The sequence below is a fragment of the Cervus canadensis genome, chromosome 1 (genome assembly GCF_019320065.1).
Source record: "Cervus canadensis isolate Bull #8, Minnesota chromosome 1, ASM1932006v1, whole genome shotgun sequence".
NCBI classification, from domain to species: Eukaryota; Metazoa; Chordata; class Mammalia; order Artiodactyla; family Cervidae; genus Cervus; species Cervus canadensis.
The window spans coordinates 120,855,771-120,873,620 of record NC_057386.1 but is presented as its reverse complement, the minus strand read 5'-3'; the positions used below and the strand labels follow the sequence as shown (position 1 = coordinate 120,873,620).

The 17,850-nt window shown below is 48.6% G+C and overlaps 1 protein-coding gene across 2 annotated transcripts in view; it reads left to right on the top strand.

Moving 5' to 3' along the window:
- The window catches only part of KSR2 (kinase suppressor of ras 2), a 424,918-nt gene that overhangs the window by 309,852 nt on the left and 97,216 nt on the right, over positions 1-17,850 (top strand). For both annotated transcript variants that reach the window (XM_043440060.1, XM_043440071.1), the window contains exons 6-7: positions 4,035-4,104; positions 7,325-7,408. In XM_043440060.1, the coding sequence (XP_043295995.1) occupies positions 4,035-4,104; positions 7,325-7,408 (154 nt within the window). The remainder of the gene's footprint in view (positions 1-4,034; positions 4,105-7,324; positions 7,409-17,850) is intronic.

The window sequence follows — 17,850 nt, the reverse complement described above, 5'->3', positions numbered from 1 at the left end:
CCCATGCCCTCTGCAGTGGAAACGTGGAGTCTTAACCTTTGGGCCTCCAGAGAAGTCTCTCATCACCCATCTTCACATGTTGTCTCTGTGGTAAATGTTTTCAAGCGTGTTCCCCATGCCTGACTCCTCCATTAGCCTGAGTTCAAATTCACCAGGTCAGAGCCCAAGTTTTTAATTTTAAAGCTCTACCTACTGTGATGATTTTATTGATATTGGTTCCTTTTATCATGGGTCCTGTTTGTCTGGCTACCAAGGTGTCAAAGACCAAGCCTCCTGGTTTCTCCCCTTCTCTACAGAGGCACTTCTGAGAGGGCATCAACAGTGGGACCTAAAGGAGAGAAAAGGAGCCCTCCTTCCCTCCAACCCTCTCATTTTCTGTACCCCATGAATGAAAATATCTGGGAAGAAGTGTCTGTTTTCCTGGTATCTTGCCTCTGGAACGGAAGGCAACAAGGATGGTCACAATTCTGCCCCCGTGTCTGCCTGACTTGTTATCAGAAAATGAGAGTAGAAAAGAAGCTTTTGTTCAGCTATGGAGACATCTTAATAGGCACTTTGATTGTTAAACAGAAGTTTCTGTATCAGTTTAATTGCTCTAAATGCTGTTTGCCTTCTCTGTTATGATAAGGCCTGAATTTTCGTAGATTTTCCTCTTAAACAGTTTTCCTTTGCTTTAAGGCTTGCATTGGCAAGTTTAATGAAATCCAAATGAAGAAAGTAAAGAGAAGATCTCAGAGTTCAGATCTGCACACCCACGGATGAAGCCGTGTGGAGGTTATTATTGCTTGAGACTAATGATGTCGCAGCCACTGAATGTAATTGACGGAATTCACCCCTTCAACCAGATATTGAGAAATGAAACCAAACTACTAAACTTAATTACATCTGCTTTTCTGAGAAGGTGCTGTAATTGAGAATAACAGAATAACTAGGGTACGAATCCAGTGGTGAGATGTGCTTATAATAAAAGAGGATTTGTTCTCTGCTGAGTTGAGCTTCCCAAGTACCATCTCAAGATGTTGGGGGGAGGGACGGGGGTGGGGAGACGGTCAGAGAAGTGAAAAACATCTTGATGAGGGTACCTTAACCTTGGCACCATTGCCATTTGGGTCTGGTTAGTTCTTTGATGCAGGGGTCTGTCTTGTGTATTATAGGATGTTGAGCAGCGTCCCTGGTCTCTACCTAGTTAGATGCCAGTACCCCAACACCACTACCACCTCTTCCACCCCGGTTATTTGGCCATATCTCCAAACAATGCCAAATGTTCCCTTGGGGCAAAACCTCCCTGACTGGGGCTTTTGGAAGGCTCATAAACCCTTGCAGAGTTACTCCTTGAGGATCTACCAGGGCCCGGCTGTGTGACCTTTAGCAAGCCACTGCAGCTCTCTGAGCTCCTGTCTCTTCCTTTGTGCTGTGGGAATCATGAGAACACCGACTGCACAGAGGCGTAGCTTCTGGGTATAAGCTGCACAGAATAGTGCCTACCACATATGGAGTACTCAGTATATTCACTCTTTCTGTGACACTAATCTCAGATTCAGCAAACATGTATTACATGCTTACTTTGTCCAAGATGCTGTGCTATGAGACAGTGATGCAAAGATGAAGATGTGGTCCTTGTCCTTGTAGGAGTGGCAGAAATATGCAGACCTGTTGGTACAGCCTCGTTCTCCACCCATGGCAGACATGGAGAAGGAAATGGCAACACACTCCAGTATTCTTGCCTGGGGAATCAATCCCACGGACTGTATATAGCCACCAGGCTACACAGTCCATGGGGTCGCAAAGAGTCGGACACAACTTAGTGACTAAACAATGACAAAATGGCAGACATTGCTAATCAACCCCAATGCTCTTTCCTCTTGAGCCTCAGAATCCTTCTGAATATACCTTTCTAGACAGCCGCTACTAACATCCCATGAGATGAAACCCCTTTGGTGCTGCTACTGATAATTTTGTGGATTCCCCACGAGGAGGCTGTGTATCTGAGCTAGTGTACTGGCTTCCACTCCAGCATGGTCATTCTGCCTCCACCCATTCCTGGCCTGGAGAAAGCATTGTAAGGAGTTAGCAGGTAGAATCCTTCCTCCGAAATCTGACTTCACTCCCCTGTTCTCTTTCCTTTAAAATTATTTTTCTTTCTTGTTTTTTGTTTGTTTCTCCCACAAGTCAAAACAAGTTATAAAATGGGCTTGGACTTGATGACATTTAGTTTTTAGTTAACCTGCAGGAGATTCCACTGGCTGTGATTCTGACTGATACATCATGCTGTCTCTCTTCTGGGTTTTCTCTGCCCTTTGGGACTTACAAAATCATTTGTTCTCCCAGAAATGGTCCCAGCTTTACAAGGGCAGAATTGGGGTTTTTGGAAACAGCTTTCAGATGGCTGTCGACAGTGTCATTAGACGGAAGGGAGGCGTGAATGGGTTGGGGTTAAATGCTCCCTGATCGGTTCAGACATGGCCAGCTCCCCGATGAACACTCCACTCCATAACAATTGCTGTGAAAAATGAGGCGTGCATTTGCAGCTCTGAGGACGGGGAACCGGCTCCATCCATCTGGCCTGAGAAATGAGAGCTGGCGTGTGGGTCAGCCACTTCCTTCTTCTCTCCCCTAACTGGTGGAGGCTTCACAGAAAGCACCAGTTCATTTCTGCTGTTGTTTCACACTTCCCTGGGGCCTGTGAGGTCTGCGAGGAGGGTGATGCAGGCAGCCAGGCAGTGGAGTGAAGGTGGGGGCTGGTGCTCAGAGGCTATGGAAGGGGTCTTGGAACTCAGTGGTGGAGTGGTGGTATGGGTCACTGGGAATGTAGCCTAAGGCATGAGAGAAAAGGCCTGATGGAAACAGGCACCCAGTCTAGAGTCCATGTGATTTATTGTGTCTTCCTCATTCCCATTTATCCATCAGATTATCCCTCTGTCTAGCTGTCCATCCATCCATCCTTCCATCCACTCACCTACCAGTCCATCCTTCCATCCATCCATCCACTCACCCACCTACCTGTTCATCTGTCCATCCATGCATCCATGCATCCATGCATCCATCCATCCTTCCATCCACTCACCTACCAATTCATTCATCCACCTATGCATCTGTCCACATTGCAACTCATCTGTCCATCTTCCTACCTATCCAACCATTCATCCACCCAGCTATCCAAACATCCATCTGTCCATCCATCCACCTACCAGTCCATTTGCCCGACTTCCCATCTGCTGACTCACCTATCTGCCCACCTATCTACCAAACATTCATCTATCCGTCTATCAGCCCACCTACCAATCCATCTACCCATCCATCCACCCTCTCATCCATCCATTCATCCATCCATCACATATTCTAGCGTGAGTTTAAGTTGGTGCGTGGTTAGATATTCTAAATAGTTACTTATACAGAAAGTGATATTGGTTTTCCGTACAGAGTTTACTTTCAGAAGAAATGTGTTTAAACAAACAAGTCAACTTAATTAAGTTGTACAAGGGCATACAAAAACTAGGAGAGTGGTAGTTGTATGACCGGCACTTGGAATCTGTCGAGTCAGAGCCTTGCAAGCACAGGCACGTGTTCTAGGTCCCTTAAGCCTGGACTCACAGCTGGTGTGCCATCTACAAGGTGTGTGACCTCGAGCACATGACTTCCTGTCTCCAGGCCTCAGCTTCCTCATCTGTAAAGATGGGATGCTCACAGTCCCTAACTTTGTTTTGAGGATGTAACGAACTCAGGCATGTGAGTCACATGGCACATGCCTCACTCACAGTAAGTGCTTGCTGATGGGAGCCAGGCTCAGTTTTAATCTCCCTTGGCTGCTTTCTTTCCAGGTACTGACTGGAAGCCTCATTCCGGGGACCTTGCTTGAGTCAAGATAACAGATGCTAAACCAGTTTTCCACTTCGCTTTGGTTTAGCAAGTAATGGTGGCCAGTGCCCTTCCTGAGGCCAGCAAGCCTGCCTCTTCCTTCCAGGGCTTGGTGAGAGCCCACCCCCACTTCCAGTTCTCTGTGTAACGGGACCTTCTCGTGTCTTCTCTCCCTGCAGACACACTGTCAGTGCCGCGCTGGTCCCCACAGATCCCTCGCAGAGACCTCGGCAACTCCATCAAGCACAGGTAGGCTGGATTCCTGAGTGCACGGTGGGGCCCCTTCCCAGCAGGGTGACTGCTGGGGGCTCTGGCCCCAGGGTGGGGAAAGGCTCGGCAGAGTGTTCTGCCCCATTTCCTGCATCGTCCTGCTCCTCCCTTCTCTCCTCTGCCAGGTTGAACCTTGATGTGGCAGGGCAATGAAATGCCTGCTTCTTTTTCACCTGGCTCTTAACAAACTTAACACCTAGTGGTTAAAAGCCAGGGCTTTGGAGTCAGACTGACCTGTATTCCATTCCCAGCTAGTAAAGCTTTGCACCCTTGAAGAAGTTACTTCACCTCTCTGAGGCTCAATTTTCTCATCAGATAATTCTGCCTACTCATAGGGTGGTCATGAAGATTAAGTGAGATAATGTATTGAAGTGCTAAGTGAAGGCCCTGGTGTGTAATAACCACTGAGTGTTGAGACAAGTGCTTGTCCTAATTTTGAGTCTCTGCACCCAGAAGACAAGGTTGCAGGCTGAGATCAGAGATGCTTACATTCTGTCTGTCCAGAGCTCCAGCCCTGTTGGGTGCAGGGTTCAGTCTCTCCAGGAGCGCCCTTGCCCTTTTCAGGACGGAAATTTTTGTCTGCTAAGTCACCCGTTACGTGAAGTTAACTTTTCACTTTTTATCATGTTATCCTCACAATCTGTTCACAAACTCAGTGGGGTGAGTAGTACAAGTGTGGTCACATCCATTTGACAGATAGAGAGATGGAGGCCCTGAATGATTACATGATGAATCTACAAGCTGACCAACCTCAGCACTTTGTGTTCTTTTGACACCATGGCTGAGAGCTTTCTGTGCACTGAGGCCTCTGTGACCAGCAGAGTTCACTCATTCATGGTTTCTTTTCTCTAGTATTTTTAGAGAATATCTGAACCAGGGCTGCAACGCTGAGCACCACCTAAGGCTTTGAGTCTTGGGGAGCTCGCAGTCTAGTGGAGGGATAGACAGTTAACAGACCATGACAGTACGGAGGGGAGCGGGGCTATAAGAGGTGGGCAACACCAGGGGCGGACACCTAATGGTATCCTGGGGTGAGGCAGGAGCGGGCAAACTCTCTCAGAATGGCATCTCGTGAACAGTTTTTGAAAGAAATGTGTTGACAGGATAGTTGCTAAGACTCAAATGAGAAAACGGTGAAGGAAGCCTTGAGAAATACATGATGATAGACACATCAGTAGTCAGGCAGTGAGATGCAGAGAGAAAGACGTCAAAAACACGGGCCCTTTTTTGTTTTCTTACATTCTGCTCCCTGACTCAGCTCCACCCCCGGACTGGCCACATCCCTATCTCAGCTCCACCCCTGGACTGGCCACACCCCTAGCTCAGCTCCACCCCTGGACTGGCCACACCCCTAGCTCAGCTCCACCCCTGGACTGGCCACACCCCTAGCTCAGCTCCATCCCTGGACTGGCCACACCCCTAGCTCCTCTCCACCCCTGGACTGGCCACACCCCTATCTCAGTTCCACCCCTGGATTGGTCACACCCCTAGCTCAGCTCCACCCCTGGATTGGCCACACCCCTATCTCAGCTCCACCCCTGGAGTGGTCACACCCCTAGCTCAGCTTCACCCACTGACTTGGCTCCACCCCAGTTGGCCTCACCAGGGCTGAAGGAAGACACCAGACTCTAGCACCCTAACGTTAGACCTGGTGGTACCTCAGATTCAAATGCTGATGCCAAGAGGAGGAAAATCATTTGGTGATTTGGGGCATCAGGAACATCTTCTTAGAGGAGCTGGCACTTAGGATTCCCTGTTACTCTCCAGTCTCACCCTGTGTTTCTCCCCGGCTCCATGCCAGGACAGAGAGACCTGGACTCATCCCAGCCTTCGTGAAAAAATGAAATTAAAATCGCATACCATCCCCTGTCCTCAGAGTCACCTCAGTCACCTCTTGGGAAGAGGGATTGCTGATCCCAAGAATGAAAGAGGGCTGGAAAAGAAAGAATTCCCACCTGCCACTCATATTCTTGATCCCCACACTGCTGGCTAGTGGGTGGAACACGAGCCCATTTGCCATTCCCCAGAGCTGCCAAATCCTGCAAAATAGATCCTGCCAAACTTGCTGGCCCTACCGAGGGGGCAGAATGGGACTTAACCAACCTCCAGTCCAAAACTGGAAAGGGAGTTTTCTTGGCCACAAGAGTCTATGTTCAGAATATTGCTATTTGCTTATACATGGAGGTTTCGGGCTGCAGCTCATTCTGTTCGGAGAGTGACTGACCCAAATCAGGCAAGATGGTACAGCAGAGGGATGCAGGCTTGCCCTCAAAATTTTCAAGCACCAAAGTTACATAATCACTTCCAATTTTCATTTTGACACTGTGAGGCAGTGAAGATTAGATACAACTCCTGCTGGAGGTGACAAAAATTGAAAATGAAAATTAAGTCTGACCTGGCAACCTTCAGTACTTTTCTCGGACCCAGCCCTGCTGCTGCCTGGTATCTCTGGGTGAGGAAAGCAACCTGGCAACAGTAGGGAACCCCGGAAGTTAATGCACCTCTGTTCCCACTAGTTCTTAGCTGTATATCAGAAACCTCCAAACTGCCTTCTGTTTGCAGCAAGTGGTAGTGGCTAGGGAGGGAGGTAAGCTGATGGCCCGAAAAGGCTTTCCCTTTAGAGGCCTCTTCTCTGATACTAAAGTTTGGGGATCTCCACTTTTTTGGGGGGATTCCCTCTTGAAGCTCCCTAACCAAGGGATGTAAATAGCAGTGATGGGGAAGGCTCAACTCAGTGATAGGGAACAGACTCCCGGGAAAACCGCACCTTGCTTTGTGGTTCTCTGAGGATAGTCACAGCCCCATTCATCTGTCCCGGAACTGAAATTGGCACATAGTAGGCCTCCAGGCATGTTTGTTGAATGACTGAATGACTGTTTTGAATGTTTGGGCAATAATATAGTCACAACCCCATGTGGTGACTGCTTTCTGTCTACCAGGCCCTATGTAAAGCCCTTGACATGTGTGACCTTGTCTAATCCTCCAAACAACCTATGAGATCAATAGTGTTATTATGCCCACTTTCCAGATGAAAAGACCAAAGCTCCAGTGGTTTAAGCAGTTTGATTAAATCACCTAGTTTGGAAGAAGTGGGGCTGGAATCAACGGCCCATTGCTTCTCGTTCCAGTGGTCATCCTTCTAGTGCTAGGTCAGTTACCATCACCTTGGCCTTGAACACTTTCTCTCTCTTCCTCACAGGTTTTCCACCAAGTACTGGATGTCACAGACGTGCACGGTCTGTGGGAAAGGAATGCTTTTTGGCCTCAAGTGTAAAAACTGCAAGTAAGTGGCTGTTCCTGGAAGTGCCTTTTCACAGTGCCTGATGTCAGGCCGGAGCCAGCCTGGACTCTGAAATGGCTTAGGGGGTTTTGTTCCTTGGCTCTCAGGAGAGCTGCTTGCTCTGTTTTTTGGAAATAGGCCCTAAAAGAACACCTGCACTTGGGGAAAGGCTCAGGAGAATGCTTGTGAGTAAGAACTGGAGCTGATGGTCTGTGCTGGAAACACCGAATGCCGTCTGCAGAGTACAGCGAGAACTTGCATTTCCACAGGCTCTGGAATCAGGGGTCGGCTAACTGTTTCTCTGGTCAACCAGGGAGTAAATATTTTAGGCTTTGCGGCCCACAGGGTCCCTCAGCTCTGCTGTGCTGTTCAAAAGCAGCCATTGACAATATATAAACAAATAAGCACGACAGATTTATCAATTCCAATAAAGCCCTTTGTACAAAGACAGGCCATGGCTGGTTTTGGCCTCTCAGCCATGGTTTGCCAATCCCTGAGTTCAATTTTGCAAACGGCTTTTGCCCTTTATATTTTTCTCCTCATGGCGTCTCTCCGGGTGGAAGTGGTTCTGATTCTTCCCATTTTACAGATGTGAAAGCTGAGTTAATGCTAGGATAAGCCTGAGGTCACATGGTTAAGAAGTGGCAGTCAAGACTTGAACCCTGCCCCCCAAACTCCTGTTCTTTCTGTGGCATCATGTTGGTCTCGAGTTCTGGCAAGAAGACTAGACCACACAAGCCCCACCTCTCCCAGTTTCCATGTACCCACCCCAGGTCGCGTCTGGCAACAGGATGCAGGAGGGACTGTGATGCTCAATGTAGGCCTTGGAGTCAGACTGAGATAGGTTTTTACATCCTGGTCCTACCACTGTTTAGCTCAGTGACTGTGGGTGAGTCGCCTCACGTTTCTGTTGTGAGGATTTTCATCTGCACCAAAGAAATGATCATCACACCTGCCTGATGTGGCGGTGAGTGTTGAATAAATCAACACCAAAGGACATAGCCCGGTGCCAGGCTTTGGGTTCTTCTGTCAAAGGTCACAAATGCCTTTCTGTTTGGTCTTCCTCTTCCCTCCTGTAAACTTGTACTAAATACCTGCTCTGGTCTATAAAATATTAACGTTCAGCTGTATCAAGTGACAAATGAGTATGCATCTGATTGCTTCATAGGAGCCACTAAGTTGAAAAGTAGGACTCTTTCTTTCTCCTCCAGCCTCCCTCTCCCTTGTCCAGCCCAGGTTGGGAACTGATTCAAGTTGCATCAGGCCTCCCCACATCCCTGCCCCATGAAGGAGTTCCTACTCTCCCTGCAGCCTGGATGTCTCAGTGATAAGGCAAGGCTGAGCCCCCTTCCCTCCTGGAGTTGTGAGGAGGATTAATTAGTTCCAGCCTCTAAGGAACCTTAAACTCGTGGCACACGGGGATGGGGTGGGGGCAGTAGCTACCAGGTGCTAGTGTCTGGGGGCCCACGTCCCCACCTTGGTCTCAGGTGAGTCCCCAGGATGGCGGCCTCTGCTCTTTCTGACCCCGAGATGCACAAAGCCATGCCTTCGGGTCCAGGTGGAACTTCGGTCTGCTTTCCCCGGTACACTTCGGGGTCCGTCTCCTCTGTGTGTAGTCACACCACATTCTGAGGGGGAGACGGCAGCTTTCACATCCTCACACCTGCCGCGCAGAGGCTTTGAAGTCAGGTAACTAGGTGACAGGGACGCAGCCAGGAGTCCACGAGGCTGAACGCTTCCTGAGCTGTTTTAATTTTCAGCGCTAGAGGCAGACGTCTGAGGTAGCCTTCGCTCACGCTCTCTCTGTTCTAGAAGTAATGAGCAGAGGCTCAGACCCTGCGGAAGGCTGGGGGAGGGATGGGGACCTGAAAGAGAGAGGTGGGTGCCTGCCAGAAGCCGAGGCTCTAAAGCAGGCAGAGCTGAGCTGGAGTCCCACCTGCACCGCGAACGCCCTGTGTGCCCTTCGGAAGGGACTCTCACTGCGGGCTCAGTTTCCTCACCTGCAAAGTGGGCGTGATGTTAGCGCCCCTCCCACACCCCCCACACCCCCACCCCCACCACAGGGCTGTTGGAAGGAGCCTGTGAAAGGTCCTCACCCCAGATGGCAAATGTTTTATCAAACATTCCTCCCCACTCTTACCTGGTACAGAAATGCCTCCTGGAATTGTAAGAGGCAGGATTCAAGCCAAGCCCTGGTTGGAAGGAACCCTTGATCTAACCAATTTGTTCAGCCCTTAGGACTTACCTGGTAGCTCAGACAGTGAAGCGTCTGCCTACAATGCGGGAACCTGGGTTTAATCTCTGGGGTCGGGAAGATCTCCTGGAGAAGGAAATGGCAACCCACTCCAGTATTCTTGCCTGGAGACTCCCCATGGACAGAGGAGCCTGGTAGGCTACCGTCCATGGGGTCGCAGAGTCAGACACGACTGAGTGACTTCACTTCACTTTCTTTCACTTTAGAACAACCACCCAAAAGGTGAAAGCAGACTCTGTAGCAGCCACAGACCTTCAGGATGCCTCAGGAGCTTTGATGCTGTTACTTGCGTGATGTCAGCAGAGTTTAGTGCTCTCTCTGGTGTGTAATTGTTGTTGCTCTTTGGTTGCTGAGTCGTGTCTGACTCTTCTGCGTCACCATGGACTGTAGCCCACCAGACTCCCCTGTCCATGGGATTTTCCAGGCAAGAATACTGGAGTGGGTTGCCATTAGGAGCTTGCATTACTGATATCATCTGCTGAAGTTTGATTTTACTTCTCCATCAGTGAAATTCTGCAGGTTTTTTTGCATTAATTAACAGTGAGGAGGATGGCTGGCTGTTTATATGGGATTTCAAAGACTGGCAAAATTTTAGTTGGAAAGATTTGGATAAAGGACAGAAAAGGAAAACAGAGCCCATTGTCAAAGAGGTTAGGGGAAGACACACCTATAGAGATGTGAACTTCAGTGAAGCTGAAGTGTGGGCATACAGTCAGTAACCAGTGAAATCCCAGAGGGCAACGCTGAGAATGGGGAGGGAGCTGGTTAGAAAAATGGGCAGAACTATTTGTTCATTTACTCTACCAATGTTTATTGAGCATGTACTGTGTGCCGGGAACTGTTCTAGTGTTAGTTGCTCAGTCGTGTCTGCCTCTTTGCAACCCCATGGACTATAGCTCGCTAGACTTCTCTGTCCATGGAATTCACCAGGCACGAGTACTGGAGTGGGTTGCCGTTTCCTTCTTTAGGGGCTCTTCCCCACTCAGGGATCAAACCTGTGTTTTCTGCACTGCAGGGCAGATTCTTAGCCGTCTGAGCGGATTTAAAAAATGGGCAGAACTGTTTGTTCATTTACTTGACTTCTGTTTATTAAGCATGTACTATGTGCCAGAAACTGTTCTAGGAACAGGGGAAACAACAGTCAATGAAACAGACAGAATCCCTGCCCTCACGGAGTTTACATGCTAGTGGGGGTGAAGACGGGGAGGCCAGACAGTAAATGAAGTAGTGAAATGGGTCATCTGTTCAGATGATGCTTAAGTGCTAAGGAGAAGAACAAAGCAGAGAAGGGAGGCAGGAAGGGCCAGGGAAGGGGCTGCAGTTTTAATTGGAGTGCTCAGGGAAGGTCTTAAACCTGACTGGGAACCTTGCAGGGGGAAAGTGGTGTGTGATGTGGGTCATTTCCTGTTACCCTAAAGCATTTCCAGAGGCTTGGGTTTAAATCTGTCCCGAAGGTAGTGATTCTCCACCCCCCACCCCCAACCCGATCCCTGCCTGTTTTAAAAAAGAAAACCCAGAACAGGGCTTACCTGGTGCCTCAGACAGTAAAGAATCCTGCCTACAATACAAGAGACCCAGGTTCGATCCCTGGGTAAGGATGATCCCTTGGAGAAGGGAATGGCAACCCATTCCAGTATTCTTGCCTGGAGAATTCCATGGACAGAGGAGCCTGGCAGGCTACAGTCCATGGGATCACAAAGAGTTAGACTCGACTAAGCAACTAAAAAAATCTAGGACAATTCTGGTGGTGTTACTGCCAGAAACTCCCTGGCTTAGACATATGCTACTCCAAATGTGGTCCCTGGGCCTATAACCTGTAGCAGCAGCAGAACCTGGAAGCTGATCAGAAACTCAGACTCTCAGGCCCCACCCCAGACCTGCTGCCCCCAAATCTGCATTTTAAGATTGTCCCAGTGACTCGTGCACATTAATTTTGAGAAGCTCTGCTCTCGTGAGCTCCAAATCCCCTTGCAGAGCTAATTTTATTTCTGTAGATTATAGATCTCAAACTGGAGTGTGTATCAGGATCTCCTGGAAAGTTGAATAGAACACAGCTCCCTGGACCTACCCCGGAGTCTCTAGTTCAGCAGGTCTGAGGTGGGTCCCCAGAATCACATCTCTGACAAGTTCTCAGGTGATGCTGATGCTGCCAGTGCCGGTCCTGGGACCACAGTCCGAGAACCATTGCTCTATATATGAAAGCACTGGTTTCCCAAGATCAAAGCTTATTTTAGCACATGAGTGTTTTTTTTAATGTTGGTCCGTCTCTGCTGATTGTTTTTCAGTCTCTTCTGCTGTGACATCCCTTGGCCTCCCTCTGTAGACATGAGTCTTGCTCGTCCTGGTCTCTCCAGTAAATTTGTCCAGTAAATATTTGTGTGCGGAGTGAGTCAAAAAAGATACACTATGATTAGGAACCCAGGTCAGATACACACACACCTCTCTTTGAATCCCGACTCACCACTAACTGTGTAAGTTCTTCTAAGCTTCAGTTTCTTTCTACATGCGTGCTAAGTCACTTCAGTCATGTTCAGCTCTTTGTGACCCCATGGACTGTAGCCTTCCAGGCTCCTCTGTCAATGGGATTTTCCAGGCCAGAATACTGGAGTGGGTTGCCATTTCCTTCTCCAGGGGATCTTCCCAACCCAGGGATCAAACCCAGGTCTCTTACATTTCCTGCACTGGAAGGTGTGTTCTTTACCACTAGCACCACCTGGGAAGCCCTCTTGCTATACAGAAAGAAAAAAAATGACATCTACTTTGCTAAATTTTTTTTTAATTGACTAAATAAGGGAAAATGCTTAGCCTGGTACCTGGCCTATTATAAGAACTTAATAAATGAAAGTTAATACTGTTATTAAATTAATTTGGGAGTACCCCTCCACCCAGGAAGCCAGAGTACTTCTGAATGTCTAATCCCTTTCCCCCCTGCTTTGGTTTGGTGCCCGTTTCCTCCGGAATTATCATCAGCTGTCTTGTCAGCATTCTGAATAGAGAGATTAATGAACTAATAGGAAATTATGCTCAGAAAGCAATTTGCAGTTATCTAAAATGAGGCGTTTTCATCTAATAGGTTCACGAGCACAGAATGGAGTTGAGTTCTAAGTGGTCGGCTGTCAGTACAGACCATGTATTGTCTGATAACCATGGATTCAGCTGGCTGAAGTTTGCTTTTGTAGTAAGATGCTGATGGATTTCCTTGGCTCAGTCATGTCTTATCTGCACCCTTCCCCCTTCTCAGGGTCCTTCCAGAGAAGGACACTTCTGCGGGGCTGAGGTCAGGTTCCTTGGAAACCTGTCCACATCTTTTTTGGGTTTCTTTCAGGAAAACTGGCAGTGGTGATTTGAGTGGTTGTATTCTAGAAAATAAGAATTTGAACCAAGGTGACTCTGACCCGGACTCGGTGTATGGCCTAGAAATCTGCATTTTTAGTCAGCTTCCTAGATAATTCCTATTTGCACATAAGCATGAGTGTTCTGGGCTGAGGAAACAGCACGGACAAAGGCTTGGCTCGGGACTTAGTGTACGTCGCTCAGTCGTGTCCGACTCTTTGCGACCCAGTGGACTATAGCCCACCAGACTCCTCTGTCCTTGGGATTCTCCAGGCAAGAATACTGGAGTGCATTGCCATTTCCTTCTCCAGGGGATCTTCCCAACCCAGGAATCGAACCTAGTCTGAGCATATTTTGCAGGCAGAGTCCAGGGTAGAGAGGAGACTGGTTCTGCTTTGCAGCCACATACCAGCCCTAGGACTCCTGCTGTTGCCTCCTGAGGCTCCAGGCCCGTGAAGGGGAGGCACCCCTCACCACCCAGCCAGCCACTCTTCTGGGAAAGCGGTCTTGGGCTCTGGAGCTCCCACCACCCTGGATCAGCTTGCCGGCCAGGACGAGGCCCGGTGCAGGGAGGAGAATGTGGTGTCGGGCTGGCCGTGCCTCTGGGCGGTGGTGGAGATCCTGCTGTGCTCTGAATCACCTGCTCTTGGGGCCTTAGACAGGAACCGTACGGGTATCAGAACACCTTGCAGATGTATAAGACTCATTTCCTTTAGGACCACAGAGTACTGGCTTCTCTGCTTTGAAGATAGGATGATTAACTTAGTAGCCGCTGAGCACAGTCCCAGTGACCTCGTTTAGGGATGCCGGTGCTACCAGTTCAAACCTGAGACCTTCCCCGGGGGGCTTGCCCTTGGCTGACTGTAGCTTCTCCCCCAGGGGGCTCAGAGGCAGGCTGTCAGGGCATAACTGGTGCAGGTGTGCAAAAGGCCAACTTCCTTGCCTGCAGGCAGACAGACTCAAGGGTACAGTTCACACCCCAGAGCCCCCTGTGGGATCAGGCTGAGACCAGAGTCACCTGCAACCATGTCCTTGCTTAGCTTCTCCCCCATCCTACCGTGCTAAGGAACGTCCTGTAGAACCCCCTCCATAAATCACTTGCCAGATTGCACATCTCAGGATCTGTTTCTAGGGAGCTCGACATAGGACAGTAAAGCAACAGCATGATCTAGACGCTGGAGCCAGAGAGAGCAGGTCCTGGTTCTGCTGCTTCTAAGCTGTGTGGCTCTGGGAAAGTTTCTAAACTTCTCTGATGTAAAATGAGGCTACTGTGTTCATTTGATGTGATGAGACATGTGAGTGCTCCAGTCACGTTAATGATTTGATGATTCTTTCAAATCAGACTCTGTAAGATGCTCAACAGTTATTTCATTACAGAAGTGGATTCTCTATTAATATGAAATATGAAAAGAAACAGACTCACCAGATCACCTCCGAGGTTTAAGCAATGTTGAAGATCTAGAAAAGTTAGCCCATTTCCTACTTTTTTGTAGTCCTTTTTCTCCATTTTTCTTTGGGGACTTTCTGAACCAACCAGTTTCTTGGGAGACTAGTTAAAGGGTTCGTAACGAGGCTTCTCAACCTTGGCACTCTTGACATTTTGAGCCAGATCATTCTTTGTGGTAGGGAGGCTGTCCTGTGCATTGAAGGATGTTTAGCACCATTACTTCCACACACACACCCCCACTCCACCCTTCCCCTACTCCACCCTCAGCTATGACAATCAAAAATGTCTCCAGATATTGCCAAATGTCCCTTGCGGTGTGGAGGGGGCACAAAATTACCCTTGGGGGAGAACCACTGTTTTATATCCTAAATCCCTCATCCCCAACCAGTGGGACTGTATATCCATTATTCAGCTTTTAAGTGCCAGCATTAGAGTGCCATTACTGAAATATTCAATAGAATGATCAAACTGCTCAGGTTGCCTGGGACTTCCCTGGGTCAAGCACTGAAACTCCCAGGTCCCAGGTGACCCAGGTTGGCGGAGGCAGGTCTGTGCTGATAGAAACATTTTACATGCTCCGATTAAGGTCACTGCCCGCTTCCGTAGGCGTGAGAGCCATAATCACTTCCCTGGAAAGGTAGAAAGTGATGTTTAGAAACAGCACACTATTTCCAGTTTATTCCAGTGTGTTTTAATGCATTTTCCATAGTTCCCCCTCCTCCTGCCCGCAGTAGCCTGGCTAGACATGCTTGCACTTAATTCTTTTCACGTAAGCAGTCCCTTTGCCATTTTACAGGCACTTCTTTATCTGGTTTTGCTGTTATTGGATCTTTTCACTTGGATTTCACATGCTCTTTGGTGCCCTCCTTGCCCTGCATGTCCTTCTCTCCAGTGTCCTTGCCTCAAAGTCCAATGTTTTATCTGAAATGTTCCTGTGTTTGCAAAATGACTTCAGCCACAGGTGACAAGGAGATAAAAGCAGGAAGTAAGCCATGGTTGGTTTGAGCCACTGGGCGCTCTAATTTTCCCAGCTCTTGCAAAACTGGGGAAATGATGAGCTGGTGTTGCAGCTGCTGCGAAGTTCCTGGAAGCTTCAGGAATTTGTACAACAGGCAGGATATTGGCAGGATATAATTATGAGCGTGCATTTCAGAGATCACCAGCTTGAAGCCTAAACTTATTTTTTCCACTAATAGAAACACTTCAGTTTTTGCAATAATCATCATGAGAATTAATGGTCCCTTATATGTGTCTTTACCTATTATGTGCGCTAAGTCGCTTCAGTCATGTCCAACTCTTTACAACTCTATGGACTGTAGCCTGCCAGGCTACTGTGTCCATGGGATTCTCCAGGCAAGAATACTGGAGTGGGTTGCCATGCCCTCCTCCAGGGTATCTTCCTGACCCAGGTATTGAACCCAAGTGTTTTATGTATCCTTTATTGGCAGGAAGGTTTTTTACCACTAGCACCACCTGGGAAGCCCCTTACCTATTATAGTTTGGTCCAATTACAGTTGTATGTGAGGGTAGATTATAATTCTCCTGGAGGTTGAGGTGGGGATTGGATACAAGGATGATGATGATGGTCATGGTATCATGTATCGAGGGCTTGCTGAGTGCCAGACATTCTGCTAAGTACTTTACATGCATGAATTCATTTAATTCTTACAACAACCTGAGAAGGTAGGGTCTATTATTATCCCCGTTTTTAAGAAAGTAGAATAACTAGGAATAACTTCAGGAATAACTAGTTGGCCCCAAAGTCTCATTGTGGGTGAATCCACTCCTCAAACCCACTGATCCCTCTGATTCAAGATCCCAGGGCCTTAACCAGTTTACCTGGGCAAAGGACCAGCCACACAGCTGCCAGTCCCCACTCTGCCTCTCCTTGAACCAGACAAGCAGAAGATGAGAATCTGATCTCAACCTGACCCTGGACCAGAGCTATCAGTCTTTTCCTCCCCCACCTGCTGCCTTCTCCCATCATCCCTTCTTGAATCGAAAGATGATAAATGGGTCTCTGCAATGAACCCGCCCCCCTCCACCCCAGGTGCTGGGAACCCAGAAGACTCTGTGGTCATGCCCTCCTCTCTCGGGGAAGCGGGGTGTGGGGTTGGGGGAGGCGTCTCCAACAGGTAATAAATCTATGGCTTCCTTATAGAGACCTCTTACAGAAAGACCGGTGCTGGGGTTTTCCCAATTATTGTCCATTATGTTGCTGGAGTGTTCGTTCTGATTTCTGTGTTAATACTCCCCATCTCCCTTGCTCATTTCGGCTGTTGCCTTTCTCTTTCTAACACAGTTGAAGGCCAAAGAGCTCAACCCCACTGGGCAGTCAGCAGTGAGGGAAGGGGGGTGTGTTCTTTGAGGTCCTTCACTGAGACCATAAGGAGATGTTTCTAGAAGTATGGGCTCAAATGACAGACCCAAGGGGAACCAAAATTAGACAAAACTGCTCAGTTGGGGTATTCATACAGACAAACCCACGGCAAAGAGGGTACTGACTTGGTTTAGTGATTTTGCAAGAAGCCTTAAGAAGCACCTAATGCAGTGATGTTGGGGAGGCAAGCGGAGGCGGGAGAGTGAGGAGGGATAACCCGAGATGGGCACTGGCTGCCCCGTAAGTGTAAGTATCTGCTTCCCAGGGTGGGGCGGGGGTCGGGGGAGGTCTTTCCAAAATGCTTATCCAGCCTGCACCTCCCTGTTTAACACCCTCCTTGGTTCCCCTCAGTTCTCAGAATAAAATCCAGTTTCCTGAGCAGAGCCTGTGCCATCCTTATTTACCCCTCCTTCCTCCCCTCTCACCACGTCCCTCCTTTTGCCCAGAGCTCCAGCTTCTCCATGCCACCAACCCTGCAGCAGCACCTGTGCCCACTCACTGATGCTTCTTTGCACCCTAGTGCTTCAGCCTAGATCTTTCTTGTGCACCTCTATTCAGTGATAACTGTGCAGCTCAGTTATCACTGCCTCCAGGAAGCCCTCCCTGACTCCCCTCAGTTCCAAAGTGCCATATCCTGCCCTTTCAGATCATCCCATGTAACGTACGATGTTGTGTTTATCTATTTACCGCTCTGTCCCTCTAACCAGACTTTGTTCAGGGGAAGGGCTGTGTCTGCTTTGTTCACTGTTCATACAAACAGGGTGAGCGCAATGCCTGGCACAGTAAGTGCTCAGGAAATACTAGGTCGTGGAATAGATCTCAAAAGGAGCCTCTGGATGGAAGTGTTTCTTCCGAACCCAAGGCTCTGGGATCCTGGTTCCCATCCAAATTGCGTCATTTCTAGGAGGTGACTTGACTTTGAGGCAATGAAATGAGTGATTTTAATCACTCATTTAATTTTAAAATGTGGCATTCATGTTTGAAAGGACAAGAGATGGGTTTCCATACCCATCTAGATAGTAAACTCCTTG